The sequence below is a fragment of the Dermochelys coriacea genome, chromosome 2 (assembly GCF_009764565.3).
Source record: "Dermochelys coriacea isolate rDerCor1 chromosome 2, rDerCor1.pri.v4, whole genome shotgun sequence".
Taxonomy (NCBI): domain Eukaryota; kingdom Metazoa; phylum Chordata; order Testudines; family Dermochelyidae; genus Dermochelys; species Dermochelys coriacea.
The window spans coordinates 189,678,183-189,700,959 of record NC_050069.1 but is presented as its reverse complement, the minus strand read 5'-3'; the positions used below and the strand labels follow the sequence as shown (position 1 = coordinate 189,700,959).

At 43.3% G+C, this 22,777-nt stretch overlaps 1 protein-coding gene and 1 long non-coding RNA gene across 3 annotated transcripts in view; one reads left to right on the top strand and one right to left on the bottom strand.

Annotated features, from left to right (window-relative positions):
* LOC122458920 overlaps nt 1-22,777 on the top strand; it is a 39,754-nt gene that overhangs the window by 13,548 nt on the left and 3,429 nt on the right. Inside the window, exons 1-2 of one of the 2 annotated variants that reach the window (XR_006279260.1) lie at nt 8,676-9,861; nt 14,831-15,017. This is a non-coding gene — a long non-coding RNA (uncharacterized LOC122458920). Of the gene's footprint in view, nt 1-8,675; nt 9,862-14,830; nt 15,018-22,777 lie in introns of those variants that run through there. The other variant, XR_006279259.1, reaches the window with a different exon arrangement.
* CLEC3B (C-type lectin domain family 3 member B) lies at nt 724-11,662 on the bottom strand. The gene is made up of 3 exons (XM_038391214.2): nt 10,700-11,662; nt 4,726-4,824; nt 724-2,794 (listed from the first exon to the last, which is right to left on the bottom strand). The coding sequence occupies exons 1-3, from the start codon at nt 10,803-10,805 to the stop codon at nt 2,394-2,396; spliced, it is 606 nt and encodes a 201-aa protein (XP_038247142.1). The 5' UTR covers nt 10,806-11,662; the 3' UTR covers nt 724-2,393.

Genomic DNA, 22,777 nt, shown 5'->3' with positions numbered 1-22,777 from the left:
CAGAGAGACATTGATATCTGCCCAGGAGAGGTGATGGCTGAAGAGCAAGAAGCTTAAGTGGATGCCCTCAAGGGACACTGGAGGGGAAGTACAGATGTGCCCTGAACTGTGACACATGCTAATCCCGTTGGCAGTGCAGCAGTTGTTGCCCACCAGGCAGGTGTTCAGTTCTGCATTCCAAGGTGGAATGTTGTCTCTTCTCCACTCAGCTGGAGGAAGGGGAGAAAGAAGCAGCCACTGCCCTAGGAGGGGGAAGCACCAGGAGGAAGTGTTAGTTCCCATTGTTTGCTGCAGCAACTCCCAGTGTGGAAGGAAGAGGAGTTGGCTTTGATAGGGCTGCTCCCTCTTCAGAGTGAAGACATAGCCTTCCAGAAGCCCCCAGCCAAAGCTACCAGTGCCTCTTGTGACCAGAGGCCCTGCCACCGCTCCTGGGGGTGGGTGAGGAGAGAGGAGATGGGTCTTTTGCCAGCAGGCCTTTATATTGCAGTAAAACTTCTTATGGTGAGAGAAGGAAATCCCAGTTTGCAATAAAAGGGTTCACTGAATGTATCTCTGTCTTTGTGCATGTGAAATATATAGTATGTGTATATAGCCTGATAACATGAGAGAATCCTGCAAACCATGCCATGTAATAGGGTTTTTTCAATCTTTAATGTCTCTGATCCTCACACTGGTCTGGGGAGCGACTCTGAAAGGAAACACTAGCAGCTGGAGAAGAAAGCATTCCATTAAAATCAATTCTCTGAGCAAAGCTATATAGATTTATTTTATAGTCGTGTGAACAGCAGAGAGTTTGGCAGTAATGGTGGGCTCAGAAGTATGCACTGTCTTCCTGTTTGGCCCTCCTGCTATCAATTCTGAAAGACACCCAGCTCATGTTGTTTATAAACAAAGCAGTGGCTTGAAATATTTCTCCAATGGGCTTTAGAAGAACGTTTTACATCTGAGGCCTTTGCATGACAGTGCAAGGAATAAGTAACCTCAACTAAATGGGTTATCATCAAGCACGGCAGACTCAAAGAACCAATGATACATTTCAGCAAACTTTAAGAAAAACAATTTTATCAAAGCCTCATTAAACTGTCATGGTCCAGGCCTGCCATTATTTTTCCATCATTGCTTCTTTAAAACAAATATGTCTACTGAAATGTAATCCTCTTCCTGGCAAACAAATACCAAGACCAGATTTTCAGCTGATATCAATCATTATAGCTCCATTGAAGCCAGGGGAGCAAATAAAGCTATACTGATTGACACCAGCTAAAACTCTGGCCCTGAGTGGAGAGGACATTAAACCAAAGCAACAGATACGAGAGCATTTCAGTTATGCAATCAGATGACAAGGGTCAGCTAGGGCAACACAGTCCATTGCTAAAATAGATCACATGATCCTTAAAGAGGCTAAATCTGATTTTCTTGGGATTCAATTATCTTTTATACCGCTACTATTCTGAAAGAGCCTAGCTAATGGCCATCTTATCAAACTATATTTTAATGAATGAGTTAGTAAATAATCGGTACTTTCTCTAAAATAAAGCTTCCAGGTGGGATTTTTCAGAAGCACCTGGACTAACCACTCCCATTGAAATCAATTTACTTTAGGTCAACTCTGAGTTCTTCTGAAAATCCCACTCTTCTTCTTTATAGATCAGTCTACTTCTTTCTAATTCGCATGAGGATGTCCTATTATCAGAGGGCTCAACCCTGCCAATGTCTCAGTAGTACTTTACTCTGCAAGTAGTCTCAATTTTAAGTGTCAAAGTCAGGCAAGAAGAATTGGCCGTACTATTTGGAACAAGATGTTCATGAGCATGAAACTGATTCTGATCTCGATTACAGTGGATTCTGATTTCACTGAATGAAAGCTCAGTCTGTCTCTCCTGACTCCAAACTCCCAGAGTAAGGGGAGCAGGATTGAGCCATGAATCGGCAGGAGGAAAATATTTGATTAGTTCATGGATAGCTTGATAAAATCAGCAATAATAGAAAGGGAATTGCAGGAAAAGTATCTACAGCAACAATTTAATGAGGCTTACATAACCTACTCTATGGTATGCAAAGTTGGAGTGTTGCATTGGTTCTTTATTAAATCACATAAGCCATCCTAATAAGTTTCTGATGTAAAAAAATATATCTATAAATCATGCCTTAGTAAGAACAATACAGCTGCTATGGAGTTGGAAGTAGCTTTTAGCCAATTAAAATGCAGCATAGATCTAACGTGCTCTAATGCATTACCAGGCCATGATGACTTTATTTGCAAACAGTTTATCTATTTGTGTGTGTGTGTATATATATATATATAATGTGTGCAAATAGATAAACTATTTATATATATTCCTGATGCCAAACAGAATAACCTGGCCTACACGTCAGCAGTAGGTGCCCTGCTATTACACAATCATGAACTGACACAGGTACGGCAATTTATCCTTGCATTTCTTGTCAAACCACTTGCCATTGGCAACCCCTGACAAGGCTGCACAGTTCTCCAGTTTGCCACCATCCGGCTGGGTGGTGATCTCAGTCTCCCAGTTCCGGTAGCGAATGCTGCTGCCTGTCATGTCCACCCATTTGCCCTCAGCTGCCAGGTCATTGATGCCGAGCCAGACATCTGCTTCTGATCCAATATTCTTCCTCATGTACTCATAGAGTGCGTCATTTTCATCCCCGTTCTGGGGGGTGCTGAGGGTGCCGCCCTGGGAGATGCAGTCTTCACTGGCCTCGTGATACGTCTTGGTGTCAGAAAATGCAAGGAAGCACTTGAGGTGAATTTTAATGCCCTTCAAACACACTAAGAAATGACAAAAAGACAAGGTACAAACAGAAAAAGAACATGTTGTAAAGACAGTGCCTGAGAGGGGGTCATCGGTAGCAAATGTTACAGTCGAATTCAAAATTTTATTCTCACACCCTGTATAGGAATTGGGTAGTAGTGTATCACTGACAACCCCCGGTCGTCGTCAGGGGAGTCCAACCTGGGATGTCTGGAGCTAAATGCATGAGCCTCACTGCATGAGCTAAAAGCCACATTGCTGTTAGTTAAGGCTGTAACAGACTCATTAAATTCTAGATGGTCTAGGTACCACTAGAGGGGACAGGGCACCACACCCATAGGCATGGGTTACAGTAGCCCTTTAAATAATTTGGAAGCCCTATAATGGGCCACCCTGTCTCCTATACCCTGTCAGAGCAGCAGTGTATGTATGTCGCAAGGCCTTGTATGGTTGTATATAGTTAGTAAACATGGTTATGCGGAACCCCAGCTGTGTCCATGTGCCTTTCAAATTTGCATAGAAAGCAAGAACTCAAATCCCCATTTCCCCTTGTTTTAAGTTGTTCCTAAACTTTCCCAAACAAATTCCTTGTGGACTGAACTTTTTCATCCTTGGACTCAGCCCAACATTGCAGAGTTCTGGAAAACTTGTGCATATTTGATGCAGCTGTTTGAGTTATGCAAGCATAAAAGAGACTCCCTTTTTCACAGGTTTTGATCAGAAATGTTGCACTTGAATAACTTAAGCTCTTCAGAAAAATTTCCTCCTTGCCCCATTGCTAAGAATTTTTAAACTTTTTATTCTCTCACAATGATATAGTTGTTAGTAGATATTACACATTTTTAAAGTTTTTAGCACTGAAAGCCTCTGGGCACCTAATTTTAAAACAAACAAACAAACAAACAAACAAACAAAACCCTAATAGGAGCCATGTATGAATATTCAAACTGTTTTTTAAAGTCCCATTGAATCTGGACTTGTGTCTGAAACCTAAATTTAATCCATATTCTTTTTCAAAGAAGATCATTAGATATGGGACAAAATTATCCTCTTTAAGCCACACTGTGGGTCTCAGATCTATTGCATGATCTGCCAACACACCTTCTACTGATGTCGGTGGAAGTTCTTCACATGATACTAGTGTGGAATACTTAGATTGTAAACACTTTGGAACAGGGACCATCTTTTGCTATGTGTCCTTGCATACCAGGACTCTGAGCCCTGATTTGGGTCCCTAGGCAATAATGTATTACAAACAATAATAATAGAATATGCTATCGTGATCTGATTGCAATGCTGTTCAGACAGAAGGGTGATGGCTGGCTGCATAGCAAAGAGACAACTGTGGGAAATATTAAAGTACAGCAACCCCTAGATTCTGTCCCTCTGACCAATGAAGGAAAAATGACCATCTGAGTTAGCTTTCTGTATTATTGGAGCCGTGTTGGTCCCTGGATATTAGAGAGACAAGGTGGGTGAGGTAATATCTTTTATTGGACCAACTTCTGTTGGTGAGAGAGACAAGCTTTTGAGCTACACAGATCTCAAGAATTGCTCTGTGACGTTCAAATGCTTGTCTTCCTCACCAACAGAAGTTGATCCAATAACCGATACTACCTCAATGATCTTGTCCATCTGATTTAGTGCCACCGTAAAACTCTCAATATTTCTAATGAGAAGTTCCAGCATATAAAGAATTATTGAGCCATGTACTGTACAATTAATGCCATTAAAAGTCTGAGCAACTCCATCTGTCTGAAAATGTTGTGAAAATACCACACATAGCATTAATCTAATGATAAATGCATCATTAATGATGGAATTCTAGCCCAACTACACCAGGACCTCTCTTCACACCCTTGTCAACATGTACAGAGAGATTGTAACCACGTTTTAATTAGCACCAATCTCAAAGCAATAACTGTGTATTCATCAATGAGCTCTTTACCTGTCTGAAGTGCTTGCTTTTCTTTCAGTAAAGCCACCTCCTGGGAGATGTTGTCAATCAGAGCCTTAAGATCTTCAATCATTTTGAGGCTCACACCATCTGTGGAACAAATCAAGAAATGAACGCAAACATCTCATGTACATCTAATGAATGCAATTGAGGTTATTAGTGTCACCAGAGCTCCTTCTCTCTCCTCCTTCAAAAACTCCTTAAAAGACACTGGTTCCGCAATGCATTCTATTGCAGGCTGACCACCTGCCACTGCGTTTGTATTATAGTGGCCTATAAACTACCACCTTGTGCCTGTACAGCATTTGCCCACTGGGGTATGGAATGTATTACTACTTTGGGACAGTAAAGGGGCAGTTTGTGGAACTATGGACCCAATCCAAAGACCACTGAAATAAATAAGAGTCCTTCCATTGATTTCAATGAGCTTTGGATCAATTTCCTGGATCAATAATAACAAACAGAAGGGAATAGTCGAAGAAGTTCTTAAAAGAGTTCTTCTGGCTCTCTCCATACTCTTTAAAGAATTATTTGATTTGTACATAATCCTTGAGACACCAGAGGATTAATATGTTCTCAGAAGCTTCTGAGCAAGTGTTCTCTGCCCACTGACAGCATGTTCTAATAATGTAATGCTTCGCAAGTATGTCTTTTTTAGCAGAGCAAATCAAGCTTCAATATCCTTGATGGAGTTGCTTAGAAACTGGAATGGGTTCCTCCTGCTTAGAGAACACTGGTTCCTGCTTGTATGGTTGAGTTGAATCTATTACTAAAACTCATGTATTCTGTTATGTATTTCACTCTTCAGACTCTTAAAGCTGTTTACTCCATACACTACAACTCTAGTAGGGGAATAGTAAGATCATACCGAAGTTTGAGTGAGACACCATGGTTCCATATGTAGTTAAAGAAACTGAAAAATCCACAAAGTTTGCCAATGAGTGAGAATGAACAAAACTTTCAGGTAGTGAATGCCACACAGCAAAGATTCTTAAGGGAAGAATGGATTTTGGAAACAGTCATTGTGTTCAATAGGGTCCCTGTAATAGTCTTATCTATGCTTAAGGATCCATTTTTTTCCCACTGTTGATGGAGTACTGGATGCTCACCAGAGTCCATCAGCACTGTTCTCTGCTTCCATTGCTGGTGGACAGTAGAGAAGAATATGAAGCACTCAGTCCCATTCCACCCCATCTCTGGAGTCGAGTGCAATTTCCCTACAGCACTCCTGGGAGCCCTGGGCAAGGTTAGATCCTCCCTCTCTTTCTCCTTCCCCACCACCGCCCCTCTGCCAACTAGTTTATTTTATCTAGTGATCTCTATCTATATACTTCCTGAGCCCCTCCAAATTACTGAAGCTTCCCCTTCCAAATCTTGTGCTCTTGCTTTTTTCCCATAGGGACAATTGCTTAGTTCATTTTCTTGAAGTGGGGTGTGAAAAACTTTTTGAGAGAGAGGCAAGTCAGAGAGATGAGTTTTGCATTTAGTCATGAAGAGACTGAGGCCCGTAACGGCTGTTGTCTCTTGTGAGCCTGGTCTGTCGCTTTGGTCTAGCTCCTGGGAGAGTTTCCCCTGTTGCCCGTGATCATGCGCTGCCCCCAACCCCATTGGATGACACTCCTGTTGCCAGGGCTGGCTCTAGTTTTTTTTGCCGCCCCAAGCAAAAAATTTGCCGCCCCAAGCTCTGAGAGTGCAACTGCCCAAGCAAAAAAAAAGGATGGCCGGAATGTTGTCCCTGGAATTGTGCCACCCCAAGCACGTGCTTGCTTTGTTGCTGCCTAGAGACGGTCCTGTCCATTGCTCCAGTGGAGTGCAGCTCTTATGATAGGTTATGGTCATGCTGGGAGAGAGGCCTCCCTGGTAGCTAGGGCTAGTCCCATTAAGAGCTTTGAATGTCATGACAGAGACCATGAACTGGACTTCATATTCAGTAGGAAGCCTGTGTCATCGTGTCCTCACTGCTGTTTTTAGACTATGAGCCTGATTAAAGCTAACTGGAGTATGCCTCCCCAAGCTGCAAATCTCACCTTCAGCTGCTGTGTGGACATACCAGAGAAGGGCAATTTTCTAGTAGTGTTGGCTCTGCAGGAGCTGGCCTGCCAGGGAGGTGTGAGGGAGCAAGAAGCTATGGTGTCTCCACAGGGATGGCCCCTGTCTCGGTGGCCCTGTAGTGATCCATGAGTTTCTTGGATTTTAAGACCAGAATGGACTGTGACGAACAGCTGGTCTGATCACTGTTCCGGATGGTTACTGACTCTCACTGTTAAAAATGGGAAGTCTGTTTTTGGAGACGAGATCATTTGGTTCATCTATGCAGATTACATACTTCACTCTCACCAAAGAAGTGATCCAGTGGAGACTCCATGAGGTTTCCCTGCTGATTTTCTGTACCTTATGTGGGGTTTTCTGGGGGTGGGGGTGATCTGGCCTTTAGGACTGATAAGATTATAAAACAATATTTAGTTCTTCTTTGGTACTCTCCTATCACTCTATTCAAGCCATTTCCCATGTAATTAAATGTGCCATTACCACTAATGTCACTGATCTATGGCTTAGTTAAATTGCAACTTCTGTAACTAGCTAATAATTGGTACTCTGGTTACTCTCATTTAGAAATAATTGAACTTTTATCCCTTTGATGTTGCAGCAAACAGGACAATAACGGGGTGGTATTCACTGTATCTATACAGCTGCTCCCAAGAAATTATTTCTATACCTATCCTGCCATAAATGTGGTGGTGTTTCTATGGGGGAATCTGATGTGGTGAAAGCAAATGTGAAAATCTACGCATGCAGACCGTAGGCCAGGTCTATCCTGGAAATGCTGGCTCTGGTGAATTGATTAAGTAAGCAGAGTTACTACATGAGATCAGTTGGAAAGCAACATTGAAAGCTATAAAAGACGAGCGGTGAATATTATAATGTGTCATGAATAGGAAACAAAAGCATCAAGAGGAGTGTATTAAACTGCTTTAATCATTGCTCAATTAACTTTAATGGGTTCCATTAACTCTGAAGCATTAGTTATTATTTTGGTACCTTTGAGGAAAACACATTGTGGGAAACTTCTCATTAATACAGCTGCTATTGTAAGGGAGTCTCCCTAGCAATGTAATGGCTAGTAGCCTTAACCCAACATACTACGACGAAAAGAGGAAGGATGGTTTTATGGCTGAAGCACAGGAGTTCTGGCGTCTATTCCTGGCTCTGCCACAAACACTGTGAGAGGTTCTTGGGAAAGTTACTTGTCTTAACCCTTCTATGCCTCACTTCCCCCATCTGCCAAGGGTGACAGCAATTCTCCCTGCAGTCCTGAGTACTGAGCACCTCTGCAAATCTGGCACCAAGAAAATGAGGAACACAAAACTGGCAGCCAACTGTGAAAAGTTTGGTTTAAGTGACTTGCCCAGCATCACACAGGAACTCTGCGGCAGAGGCAGGGTTAGCATCCAATTCTCCAAGGCACCATTCAATTTCTTTAACTACGGGGCTTTCCCTTCTCTTCCTGCAATCTTCTGCCTCGTTCATTATGCACCTTCCAACTTCTGTAAAAAATAAGGCCCAGACCACACCCACATTCATTACACAACCCTGATTCAGCCACAGTGCACCATCATCCTTTGTGCTGAATGAGGCAGGCGTCAATAATGTCATTCATAAATGGAAGGGGAAAATTCCGTCAAGGAAGAAAGACTGTGTAGCTAAGGTACTGCAGTGGGAAGCAGGAGGTATGGGTTAAATTCCCAGTTCTGGTACTGATCTCCTATATGAACCTGAGAGAGCTTACTCTCTCTGTGCCTCAATTCCCCATTTGAAAATAGGGATAATAACTATTCTCTATCTCACAGTGCTGTTGTGAGGATTAATTTGTGTCTCAAAGATAGGCAGAGCCTATGGACATCATAGTAAAGCCTATACATTTTTTTTAAAAAGCGGTCACAATAACTCCAAACGTTGGTAGAACTTTCCCCATTCCCCTGCCCAAATATCTGTGATAAGCCATTTCTATGGAACCTGTGTATAATTGTACAGTGAAGACAACCTATAATACACTCATCTGAACCGAACCCCATGAAGAAATCCATTAAGATTCAGATGGAGACTATTCTTGTTCAGTTGTTTGTTTTTAAATAATCTATCCTGATGTATAGCATAAATAGCATATAACATAATTTATACCAAAATAAGTGGTAGTGTAGACAAGGGCTAAGGGTATGTCTCCACTGCAATGGGGTGTGTAGTTAAAGCTCAGGTAGGCATAGCCACGCAACCTTTAATCTAGCTACCACAGCTTGAAACTGTTTCCATCCTATACAGGGCTTAGAGTTTGGTTCAATGGCTCTCAGCACCCCCACTATACAAATTGCTCCAGTGTCCCTAAGTGTAGAGCTGATTGGTCATGAATTTTCACTTCCCTCTCTCATTGTTTGTAACTTTTTTTCCTCCCCTTTCTTTGTCGAAATCTGAAAAATGCTGGCCACTCCTATTAGTGGGGAAAACTTTCCAGAGAGGCCTGGACCTCCAGCTTTCCATTGCTGAAGAGTCGAGCTGGTTGGTAAATGGGCTGGTATTTTTCTATGGAGAATTTCGACTTTTCATTGAAAATCAAAAAAATCTTGGGCTGAAAACTGCCAGAGGCTGAAACAATATTGTGGTTTTGGCCAAAAAGTTTTGGAGCGTGGATGAAAATTTTGGATGAAAGCAGACATTTTCAGTGAACATTTTCATTCCATTGCGGAAAAGTGTGATGGAAAATTTTTAACCAACCCTACTGAAGAGCCCAGTTGACAGCAATCAGTTACAAAGAGAAAAATTCCATTGTTATAATGAGTGAAGCAAAATTCCTCTGAGAAACACAAATGCACCTGCTGGTACAAGTTGGGGGGGGGGGGTGTTGCACACTCCAACTTGTACCAGCAGGTTCACACACACACAGACACACACACACACACACTGCACCAATGGAGGTGAGTGAGTGTTTTGGACCCTTACTGCAATATTTTTTAAAAAATAAACATGATTAGGGACTTCACTGAAAGGCCAAGCACAAGGAAAAGCTCATTCAAATACAAACTTCTGAGGAAAAATAACCAAACTGGGAAGAGACTACAGAAAATGACTGGTCAAGTAAATGGTTTGTTTAAACATCTTCTTTCAGGTTTGCTCCAAGATGAAAATTCCATGTTTAAAAGGAATTCAAATATCTGGAGGAACAGTCTGATACATCTGTGAAACTGTCTTCCCCAAAGTATTGCCCCACAAATTCTAAGGGATGGAGTGAGCTCACAGTGGTCATCAGTTACTCTCCCAAGTCGTCCTTCGATTATTTATATTGTGCAGAAATAGGGACGGGCGAGTAAACCCCAGTGCATTTATTTTTCTATACTCTATCTGCTAATGATTACTCTTCACTAGATGTATCTGGAGTACAACTTAATATACACTTAAGGCAAATGTTTTAAAATAGGATTTGGAGACCACTGCTGATATTTGTTAATAAAGTTATATAATCATTGAAATTATGTACTTCCTCTATTTCTTGGAGTAAATATTCTGTCTACTCTGCCTCTGAATTTACATCAACTCTTTCCCTTCTGTCATTTTATTTTCGTCTTAAAATGGAATGGGGGAGATTAAGAATCATTAAAATGAGATTTTTATACAGGAAAAAATGGTAGAAACATAGAGATAATATATATAGTATGTTGCTATCTGAATTTTAGAACAAGTGGTTCATTATGGCAACATCCTATACAACTTAATAGAAGACAATAACTTTGGGAGGATTTTTTTTTTAAACAAGCAATAGAATTTACATTTCCTTGTTATAGAATTCTACAGGATGGTCCAAAAATCCTGTAGGAAAAAAAGCTGATGGTCTGTTAAAGTCTATATGTTTTTAGAATAATTTTGATAAAATGCTATTAAATACAGGCCCACCAAATGAACCTTCCCAGATCCCTACCTTTCTTGGAGCTCGCTGACCTTTGCTTGGATGTGGAGGCTTGCTGGACTGTAACCTGCACAAAGCAAAAGAGGCACAGAAGCAAGCAGGCGCCTCGAAACTTCATTCTGCTGCTGCTCCTGACCGAGTGGATTTGGAGTGGTGTTGATCTGCCCTGAGCCAGCCTTCTTAACACAGGCTTTAATCAAAAATGTCTGTCCAAGAAATCCTTCCAGACTCGCTCACAGCATTCCAGGGACGAGAGGGAGAGAGAATTCCACTGAAGGCTGGGACAAATGCAATATCCTGGGCTTAGAGAAAGTTCAAAGAATTCCAGTGGACAAAGGAAAAAAGGGATGATTCTTTTATTTCTTAGGATGTTTTGTTTTAAGCATGTCGGATTGTGAGGCAAATTAACCTGGTTAGTGATTTTAAAATATAGATTTTTATTGTGCCCTGAATTATTTCCTGTGGATTTCAGTAAAGCTGTAAGGATTGATCCTGTGTTCCTGATACATTCCAAACTCCCATTGGAATCACTCGGAGTTCAGGATGCAAAATGAGAGTAAAACTGGCTCCTAAGGCTATAGCTGGGACCCCAGATTGTCCCCTCCCATGAGGATCCCCGACAGGGTTCCTTTCAGCAGGAAAACATCGGGAGGGTCTCGTCATGGTATTTTCTCCAAATTGTTTGGCATGGCCTGCCCCTTGCCTGCAACAAAGTGAGGGCTTTGGACCCTGGACATTGCAGATTCCCTGATACTAGAGGCCAGGGCCATTCACATGGAAACCCCCTGTCTCCATGTTGTCCATCTGCCCCCTTTCAGCTCTCTCCAACTCTCCGCCATGGCTTTCTCTGCAGGCTGCAACCCTTGGTTGCCATGAGAAATGGGAGTTAGAGGAGAATAGTGGAGAACAAGTATTGTTCCATCTCCTCAGTCCTGGGGAACCATCTCAGAAGTTAATATAGTTGGACCAGCTTCTGAGGGATAGGATTCCCCAGGGGCTGGAGGGGAGGAACAATGTGTTTCCATCATCCTTTCCTCTCCCAATCCCACCCCTTACATGTGTTGGCTCACTATATCCTGGAAGAATGGGAGATAATGCCATGAAGGGGGCTGGTCCCTTTTCCCCTTTGTTTAGGCCAGAGGAGCCTGAAGCTGCACAAGGCCTGATCTGGCTCTAGGGCATTTAGTATAATTTTCAACATAGTTTTGTATTGGTAAATGATAAAATCATAGAAATGTAGCTCTGGAATGGACCTCAATAGGTCATATGTTCCAGTCCCCTGCAGTAAGGCAGGACTAAGTATTATTCTAGACCATCCCTGACAGGTGTTTTTCTAACTGTTCTTAACAACCTCCAATGACACAGATTTCACAACCTCCCTAGGTAATTTTGTTCCAGATCTTAAGTACCCTGACAGGTAGGAAACTTTTCCTAATGTTTAACCTAAATCTCCCTTGCTGTAATTTAAGCCCATTGCTTCTTCTCCTAATCCCCAGTGGATAAGGAGAACAATTATCACCCTCCTCTTTATAACAACCTTTTATATCCCCCCTCAGTCTTCTCTTTTCCAGACTACGCAACCCCAGTTTTATTCAATCTGTCCTCACAGGTCATGTTTTCTAGACCTTTAATCATATCTGTTGCTTTTCTGTGGACTTTCTCCAATTTGTCCATGTCTTTCCCAAAGGGGCCTTATCAGTGCTGATTAGAGTGGAAGAATTACTTCTTGTGTCTTGCTAACAACATTCTTGTTAAGACATCCCAGACTGATGTTCACTTTGCTTGAAAACATGTGTTACGTTGTTGACTCATATGTAGTTTGTGATCCATGAAAAACCCCAGATCCTTTTCTGCAGTGCTCCATCCTAGGCAGTCATTTCCCATTTTGTATTTGTGCAATTGATTGTTCCTTCCTAAGTAGAGTACTTTAAATTTGTCCTTATTGAATTTCATTCCTATTTATTTCAGACAATCTTCCCAGTTTGTCTAGATCATTTTTAATTCTAATCCTGTCCTCAAAGCATTTGCAACCCCTCCCAGCTTGGTGTCCTCTGAAAACTTTATAAGTGTCCTCTCTCTGCTATTATCCATAATTATTTATTAAAATATTGAATAGAACCAGACCCAGGACAGATCTCTATGGAGCCCCACTCGATATGCCAGGGGTGGGCAAATTACGGCCCGCGGGCTGGATCCGGCCCCTCAGGGCTTTGGATCCGGCCCGCAGGATTCCCTCCCATGGTGCTGCAGGCCTTGCGCCGCTCTCAGAAGTGGCCAGCACCAGGTCCCTGGGGCCCCAGGATGGGGGGCAGAGGGCTCCGTGCATTGCCCTTGCCTCCAGGCACTGCCCCCCGCAGCTCCCATTGGCTGGGAATGGGGAACCGCGGCCAATGGGAGCTTCGGGGGAGATACCTGAAGGCATGGCAAGGGCAGCGCATGGAACCCTGTGCCCCCACTTTCCCCAGGGCCACGCAGGGACGTGGTTCCAGCTGCTTCCTGGAGTGGCGTGGGGCTAGGGCAGGTATGCAGGGAGCCTGCCCCGGCCCCAGTGTGTGCCGCTGCCACCCTGGAGCCGCTTTAGGTAAGCGGCACCGGGCTGGAGCCTGAACCCCTCCTGTATCCCACCCCCCCCAACTCCCTGCCTGCATCTTACATCCCTCATGCACCCCAACTCCCTGCCCAGAGCCCACTGCTGCATCCTGCACCCCCGTGCACCCCAACTCCCTGCCCTGAGCCCCCTGTCGGACACTGCACACCTCCTGCACCCCTTCCCTGAGCCCCCTCCTGTACTCTGCACCCCAACCCCCTTCCCTGAGTCCCCTCATACATCTCACACCCCTCCTCTGCCCCAATCCCTTTCCCTGAGCCTGTTCCTACACACCGCACTCCTTCCCACACCCAGCACTCCCTCCCGCACACACAACCCACTGCCTGGCCCTGCATACAATTTCCCCACCCAGATGTAGCCCTTGGCCCAAAAAGTTTTCCCACCCTGGATATGCCCGTCCAACTTGATTGTAAATAATTGATAAATATTCTCTGAGTATGTTTTTTTTCAACCAGTTGAGTACCACCTTGTAGTAGGTTTGTCTAGACTATATTTCCCTATGGTTATGAGAAGCTCATGTGAGACAGTATCACAAGCCTTACTAAAGTCAAAGTATATCACATCTACTACTTCCCCCTATGGACAAGGCTTGTTATCCTGTCAAAGAAGGACATTAGATCTCTTCAGCCAGTTTCTCAAGTATTCTAGGATGTATTTCATCAGGCCCTGCCAACTTGAATACATGGAACTTGTTTAAGTAATTCTTAACTTCTTGTTTCCCTATTTTAGCTTCAGATCTTGTCCCATTTACAATGATGTTCACTATGTTAGTTATCTGATCACTGCTAACTTTTTTTTTTGGTAAAAACAGAAACAAAAAGGGCATTTAACACATTGTCTTTCCCTCCTCATTGAGTAATAGGCCTACTCTGCTTGGTCTTCCTCTTGCTTCTAATGTATTTGTAAAATGTTTTCTCGTTGCCCATCATGTCCCCAGTTAGTTTAATCTCATTTTATGCCTCGGCCTTTTTAATTTTGTCCCTACATGCTTGTCCCTCTATTAATCCTTTGTAATTTGACCTAGTTTCCACTTTTTATATGACTCTCTTTTGAGTTTCAAGTCATTGAGGGTCTCTTGGTTAAGCCAGGGTGATCTCTTACCATACCTCCTGGCATCAAAGGAAGTGGAATGCCAAGCATTCTTTGTGGCTCGGTGCTCTTTGCATCGTACAGCACTGTTATGCTGATGCCTGACCGAAGAGAACCACTTTCTAGCTTGAACATTGGTAATGACTTTCCTCTGTTTGATTCTTAAATAATTGCTTGTCCAGGACCCAACCTTACACCTACTGAATTCAACTGGAATTTTTGACAGTGATGTCAAAAGCAGCAGGACTGGGCCTATGTGTTTCACCGACCAAAAAGACAGATCAGTGTTGTAAACGGCAGCCTCCTAGTGCACTTTACTGGATCCTCACAGTTGTCTAGCTTCTGTACTCCAGACCAGATATTGATCCCAGACTACAGATTCCGTGTGGCTGCTTTGGGTCTTTTTGTGTCAGGTATTTTCATTGTGAGCCCTTAACATTAAACAGGAGAGGAGCCCACACAGAGGACAGAACCCACCTGCAAAGTGGCTGGCAGACTGGAGCAATTGCAGCTACAGAGAATGAGGAGATTAGCTTCTAAAAAATATAAAGCCTTAGACGGAGGAACAGGCTATCCACAGCACACATTCAAAGTGGAGAAATGGAATCCCCCAGGCAAAGCTTTGTGGAAAAGGTGAGCTTGTTTTGGTTTTGTCTCTTTAATAATGTTTCCACAGGTGCTGGCAGGAAAGGTGTAGCGGTAGGAAGGAATGTGGTCTGGAAATAGCTCAATTTAAGAAGTAGCCCACAGTAAATAAAATGTTTGAGACCCCCAGGCCTGTGAGCACGAGTCTCAGCACAGTTCTTAGCAGACAAGTGCTCAAATTGCCCAAAACCAATGTCGTGATCAGCACTGGTGGTGATTAGTCTTGCCTCTGCTGAGCCTGACTTGGGCTCACCTTACAGGGTGATTTTTAAGGCAGGCTTGAAGGGCAGCGTGGGTGGAGCTTTCGCTGGTGCTGCTAATACTGCTCCCTTTCTGTGCACAGATGACATCGGTCTTCAAGGCTGTCAGTCTGATACCTGCCACAGGAGCAAGACTTTTTCTGTGTAGACTCAAAGGCTCAATTATCCCAATGCCTCTAGACTATATGGCACCTGTCAATGTCCCAGACAGGCTTACAGTGTCTTACGAGTATCACAGGGACCTGAATCATGTGATCCCTTCTGATTATTTATATTGTACCTCTGATGATCTCCGAGCCTATTACAAAAATAGGTAATTAATGTTACACCTCACCATATGGAAACTAAATTACAGAAAGAGAGAGAAGGACCCTAACTAGACTGAAAATTATAGCCAGAGTATGGCTTTTGATGGGAATTTTAGAAGGAACCTTACATGTTTCCTTTCAAGACTATTTTTTCTGATTGCTTTAAAGCCAGCTAAAAGTGTTCATAAAGAGCTAATAGGCATTGGAAATGTATTAACATTTGTATTTGTCTTATTGTTAATTCCTTATGCTGATTCCTTAGTCCAAGCCATTTTGACTGCTGGCGGCATTTAGTACAGAAATTAAATCAATCATGAAAGAAGCCACCTGTCCAAAATTCATCACAGCTCAATGATTCAGTCAAGCTCTCAGGCAAAACCAGGATATGCAGTCATCTCTGTTCAACTGTGAACAGGCCCAGGGCCCACACCAGTAGGAATAATTTACTTGAAATGTATGGGGGAGGAGAGAGAGCATTGAGTGGTTTGAGCATTGGCCTGCTAAACCCAGCAGGCTTGTGAGCTCAAGCCTTGAGGGGGCCATTTAGAGATCTGGGGCAAAAATTGTGGATTGGTCCTGCTTTGAGCAGGGGGTTGGACTAGATGACCTCCTGAGGTCCCTTCCAACCCTGAGAGTCTATGATTTGCTTTTGCAGATCTGCCGTTCTGTTCCACAGGATCAGAAATCAAACAATAGCTCTGCATTCTATAATTAACACTAAAAGTTATTCATTGAAATGCAACATTCAGTGCAGCAAACTGGAGAGAACAAACGATTAACCCTTTCCATTGCCTTGGGTTGAGGCTAAAAATGTTGCACTCTGGCTCACGCTGCCCAAGAGCAGGAAATAAAAAATCTTGCCTTCATCTCTTGTATCTATGTCTTGACCTAAGAAGTGATCAGAGAAGCAGCCAGTAGGCCATAAAGAACCACACTGCTAAACAAAACCAAAATGAAATGTTTTATGAAAACCCATGTTTGTCCCTTTAACACTCTTTTGACCATTGTCTGTTGCCTTGACCTGTATGTTACTACATCAGTGGCAAGAACATCCAAGACGAAGACAAACGATGAAAAGAGCCTAGAAAATGTTCTACCCTCTATTGAAACAGTCTCTCTCTCTCTCTCTCTCTCTCTCTGTGAGGATGCTGTTGTATCTCTATTCCACATATATTAAATTCCCAGAATGGCACTGAAACTGCTTTCCTGCTGAGGATAGTGTTGTTCATGACAGTAATAAGCATATCTCTTAAAATCAGCAAATAGAAGAGTTTGTTTGGTTTACACACAGGTGAATCCATACCATGGTGTGCATAGATATGAAACAGTGACGGGTTCTTTTTGTGTACTGCAGCTTTCAGCTCTGAAGGGCGCAGCTGGTCTGCAGAGGCAGCACCAATCTTATTCTTAGAGCTGCTGCAGCCTGTTACAGCAGAGAGAGATGCATGATCTGTGCTCTCTGATGAAGCCATAAATTTTGGTTTTGTTTTTCTTATTCTATAATAAAAGTCACTTTAGACTGAAAATATAGGGGTGCTCTCTGTGTCTAGCAAAACACTGCACATAATGGCTAAAAAACTTCAAAAGGGCTTCATGGCCAGATTTTTAAAGGTTTTTAGGTGCTTGTGAAAATCCAGTAGGAACCTATATGCAACTTTGTACAAACAAGTGGAACAAAGTCAGTGCCTGCCCCACAGAGTTCACAACCTAGGTTTTTAACAAAACATAATAGGTTGCAATTCAATTGTAATAATATATAGACCAATGACGTCTTATGGGATTAGCTGATTCTTTGGCCCAGACATAATGTCAGTGAGATCATTATGATCCACACTTTAATAGATGAGCCCTTTCAGAGATGTAGAGCCAAGTCTGCTGGTCAAATACTCGGTGACCAACAACAGCAGAGAAAGTGTGGTCTCAGATGAAAGATAGAATTAAGTGGAAAATAAAATGTCTGTGTAGAAAATGTTCCAGGGCAGGATGAAATGAATAAAGCAATTGGGAGAGAGTGTGTGGGGGTGAGAGAGGACTCGGTAAATAGACCAGGATGCTGAATTCGGAGGGATAGCAAGATAATGACTGGAATAAGACCTATGAACAGAGGTTAAAGAGTTCTGGTGATGGTAGATGCCTGTGATGTCATGTCCAGCCAGGTCAGAAAATGGGCAGTGAGATCAGAGGCTATTTTGAGCTTATCCCTAGGAAAGGAGCAAGTATGGATGAGCCAATACATGATAGAATGCGTCTGACTGAAAAGCAGTAGGGTGAACTACTATGAGTCAAAGATTGGTAACCAGGTATGGAGTTAGTTAGCACAGTTGTTGGTGCTCTGAACCAAAATGGAAAGAACTGAATGGGTGTGGAGACTAGGAGAAGGAGAGAGAGACCAGTCTTTTCAGAGCAGGGCTGAGGCACAGTGGTGGGCCAGTGTGAAGAAGCTTGCACTTCGAATCTGCTCTGGGGATAAACAGGATTTCTGTCTCAACAGCACAACACTGCTGTCAAAGGACAGAGAGAAGTAGCAGCAGACATTCCAAACCAGACAGTGATGAAATAGGTTAGGGGGAAATCACTAGAATCGACATTGTCTGAGCTAAGCTAATGCTGTTGTGTTCTATTGATTGCAATCAATGGGACTCTTGATTTATACGGCTGCAAGTAAGATCAAGCCCAAAGACAGAGGATTTGAAAATAGGGCAGCTGGGTAGATTATATAAACGTAGAATTTAAAGCCGGGGGGGAGGGAGGATTAAATCTGAAGATGAGTTGAACTCATAAGTACTGCCCCAATGGGAGAATACATCTTAAAAAGTATAAATGCAACAATGTTAAGGTAAATGGATGGTCTCTGTGAATGATGGTGGAAGATCTGAAGTTCTGGTACTTAGTCCAAAACTCTATCTCCAGTCTGAAGGATCTGCCTTGGTGCTGGGGAGCTCTGCAGGAGGGAAGGAATCCTTCTCTATAAATTCTGGAGCAAGCAGTGAAGCCACTCTGGGGCTTCTATTCCAGCTAATGATTGGAGCAGTTTCTATAGCCTACCTACCTCCATTCTCAAACAGGCAAAGGTCTAAAGGATCTGGGCAGAGGGGAAACCTCAGTTCCTAAACTGGACCCACCCATACACTGCCCATAGGGATTCTGCATAGAGCTGGAATCTGCAAAGCACAAGATCTCTACAATCTCTCAATTCTCCTTGTTTCAAGAGGAGCTGAGCTGATGGAATCCCCCACCCCCCATTCCTATGGTGAGGAAGCAAGTTTGTTCTTTCTGCATTGTCCTTCCCCTCCTTTATATGCCTGCTCACCATGTCCTAAAGCTAACAGAAAGCTGCAGTCAGATTTTTTTTTTTAAGCCCAACTCTAAAACCCTGGGGAAGCTTGTAGGTTTGAGGCACCACTAGAACAGTTAGCCAGGCCTACGATAAAATTCAGTCTCAACATCAGCATAGCCAAGTCGTTATCTAAACAAAAATCGACACCTGAAGCAGAGACCTGGGCCACACCATCACCAACTCACCATCTTAGTACAAGTCTCTCAATACTTGGGGGTGGGGGGAGTCTCTGCTTAAAGCCCCAGCTGCTGGAGTCAAAAGATGGCAGGAGAAGCCCAGCTTTCAGTTAAAAATAAAAGTAAGTTTCCAGCCCTTGTGATTACAAAGTCAAGCTTGAAAATGTGACCTAAGTTCCCCCCGAAAGTCTCAGAAACCAGAAGGAAAACAAATTTTAAAAACCCCTCCCAACATGTATTTTTAAAAGCTCATGATTCTGAAGATAAAGGGGGCTGAATCCCAATTTAGTTTTGAACTCTTGGGCTTGACAATACTGGGACTATCAAACAAAACATTCTCCAAAATTTAGAGAGAGACACTTTATTTTAATAGGGTCTGATGTTCATGGGGGTGTACCTTTCACCCACACAGAACTAGCCTGATGAAAGAACCGTTGCTACCTTTTGATCAAATAGAGACCCAACAAAAGGGATCTTTATTTGACATCAGCAAAAAGCTTAAGATGTTTTTGTTTTTCAAGCTGTGGCATTTGAAGCTTTTCTAATAAAAATTGTTGTGCCTCAGGCAAAGAACATCAAATCTTAGATGGAATCAATTTATTTCCACAAATGCAAATATGACCTGACATCTTCTGGGTGTCCATACGGTCCATCTCTTCTCTTTCTGAAGCAGGATGATGGGAGCCGTCAATTAGAGGAGTACAAGGAGCTCAGTAGCTAACCCTCTACTTATTAAAATTTTCCAATGGATGGAACTGTGGTTGAAAAATGTCATTTGGGAATCATTAGCAGCTGGATAGTTGAGCGTTGCCATCTTTTTGCAAGGATAGCAAGGATTTCCTTGTTATTCAGTATCCAGAAGCACTGCTGACTGACAAAAATAGACAGAGCCTAAATTTCCAAAGGTTCAGATCTGGGTACCTAGCTGAAAGTGGTCTCCCTCTCAAATCCCCCTGAAATCAATAGGATCTGCTGATATTGGTACTTCTGAAAACCAGTTACCTAAATATGGATTCAGGAACCTAACTTTTGACTCTGCAGCCTGAAAATGGTTCCCATTTTACCAGCCCTGGAATATTACTACTTCTTTTTTTTTTAAATGGGATCAATTAGCTAATTTCCTCATTCCCTGAAGTAACCAAATGAGCCCCTTACTATAGGTATGCCCCTAAGAGGGTGTGATTTATTATAGGTGCAGTAGGACTCAATGACCTCTTAAGAAAATTGCAGTCTAGGTTCCAGATTTCCTTTGACATTAGGACCACACTAGTCAAGGTTGTTGCTTCAGTGAATAAGGGACTTTGCTAGTGGGTCTGGACCGGCCCTTCAGTGTTTCCAATTCTGCCTTGAAGATAAGATCCAGTCAGTAGTTACAGACAATTGTGGTCTGTCACTGAGGGATTTGAACTTGATCTAATTTAACTCCCATGTTGTTTAGCATAGGTGACAGGCCTCCTGGTAACTTGACTTGACTTTAATTAGAGTTGTGGGTGCATTGTGTTTTTCATTAGGCCATAAAGACCTAGACCCATGTGTGTCTAGCTCCTCCATTTGGCTTCAATTACCCAAGTGGTGATTCTCTGCAGAATACAGATTTAATCTTGATTCTGTTTTCAGAAACAGATAGCTCTACCAGCATAGCTACTAGCTAGCTATAAGAAATGTGTGCATGCACTAGCTGATCTGATGTTCTGGTCTGCAGGGTACCTATGATGGGCTCCCCGGGGTGCAGCCTGGGACCAGGGCCGCCCAGAGTGGGGGGCAAGTGGGGTAATTTGCCCAAGGGCCCCCACGAGAGTTTTCAGCAGCACTTCGGTGGCAGGGGTCCTTCACTGCCGCCAAACACACCCAGAGTGAAGGACCCACCACTGCTTCTTCCGCTCCAGGTTTTCGGTGGCAATTCTGCGGCAGGGGGTCCTTCCACTCCATGTCTTCGGTGAAGTGCTCCGAAGACCCCAGGCCCCCTGAATCCCCTGGGCGACCCTGCCTGGGAATGTGGGACCGCTGTAGCCCCTTAACTGTCTCCAACCTGGGCTGTCTCTCACAATGCCTTGCTAGTGACAAGCAGCAAGCCCCTCCAGGTGCCATTATCACTCAGCTCAACAGCATGTGGAGCCCCTCACCCAGCTAGATTGCATGAATGCTTCCAGAGCCCCTCATGAATCACACAGGGAAAGGCACCAGCCATCCCTCCATTTCCTTGCATTACCTCAGGAATATACCATCTTGCACTGCTCAAGATGAGCAATGCAAATTTATTATTTGGTTCACCACTTCAGCAATGGAAAGTGGATATACACCAGCCTTTGCAAACATGAGCAGATTTGTCCTACACTTCATACGAACTCACTGGTAAAGATAAACAGTTAAACAAATTTATTGACTGCAAAAATAGATTTTAAGTGATAGGCAAAAAGTCAGTTAGTTACCAAAAGAAATAAAATATAAGCATGCAGTCTAAACTCTCAACTCTATTAGACTAGGCAACATCTAGATTAAGCAGTTTTTTCTCACCCCACTGGATATTGCAATTCATAGTACACAGATTTCACCCTTGAAACCTGGGCCAGTCTCCTCTGTTGGAGTCTTAAGTCTTCTCAGTGTCCTTGTTGCTTGCAGCATAGATGAGGGCAGGATAAAGGCCAAGCATGTGGCCCAGGTGTCTGTTTTATACCCTCAGTCCCATGTGCTTGGGGAACAGAAGGCCAGGCATGTTTGGGGGGCATTGCTGAGTCTCCAGGTAAGGTTGAGAATTCCCCTGGTGTGGACTCATGCAGATGAGTCATTGCATTGTAGCTCCCTAGCTGGACAATGGCTGTTGATGGGTTGTTTGACACCCCGCCCGGGTGTTGGTTACTTTCCTTGCTGTTGCCTCTGAGGAGCTAATATCCAGCTGATTCCCCAATATACAGCATGTTTTAGTGACAACCATACAACACAATTCTCTATCCATATTGTATATCATTAATGCATATAAAGTTATGAGAAATGGTTTTCAGCAGATCATAACCTTTCCCCGATACCTCACATAACCTGCTTTATATGCAAGATCACAATTATATATAAATGAGGAATATGGGGGTTACAGGGCACTCCCCCAAGGTCTAGAATGTCACAGTACCCATGGTCTCCAAGGGTAGGAGTCTCATTATCCACAGCTCTAATTGTTTAACAGTAGGTCTAGATGGATCTAAAGGATCATCAATGTTAATAAAAGGACAGATGGGAAAACAAATTTTCCTGTCCCTATAGGCTATATTGCTCCATCAGGGTGACAAAAAATGTATACCATGGCATATCTATATCCATGATTTAAAGTGCAGTCTGACTAGTTATTTTGAGGAGTACATCTACCTATCTATGGATTTTTCGGTAGTTAGTATCACAGAAACCCTGATGGTGTTTAAGCACATGCTTAACTTCAAGCACATGGAATGCCGTTACTTTCAATGAGATTATCTCTATGCTTAAAGTTAGGCATGTCAATAAGCGCCGTGCTGAATCAGGGTCTAAGGTCTTGGTGTTCCAGTTCCTAAGCTCCCACCAGGGTCGCCCAGGGGATTCAGGGGACCTGGGGTCTTCGGCGGCGGGGGTCCTTCCGCTCCGGGTCTTCAGGGCACTTCGCCGAAGACATGGAGTGGAAGGACCCCCGCCGCTGAATTGCCGC

Excerpts from the sequence above, each read along its gene's own strand:
- CLEC3B (XM_038391214.2), bottom strand. The coding sequence starts at position 10,805 with ATGAAGTTTCGAGGCGCCTGCTTGCTTCTGTGCCTCTTTTGCTTTGTG. Across the intron at positions 4,825-10,699 it reads GTCAGCGAGCTCCAAGAAAG|ATGGTGTGAGCCTCAAAATG; the intron begins GTAGGGATCTGG and ends TTTGTTCCACAG. Across the intron at positions 2,795-4,725 it reads AAAGCAAGCACTTCAGACAG|TGTGTTTGAAGGGCATTAAA; the intron begins GTAAAGAGCTCA and ends GTCATTTCTTAG.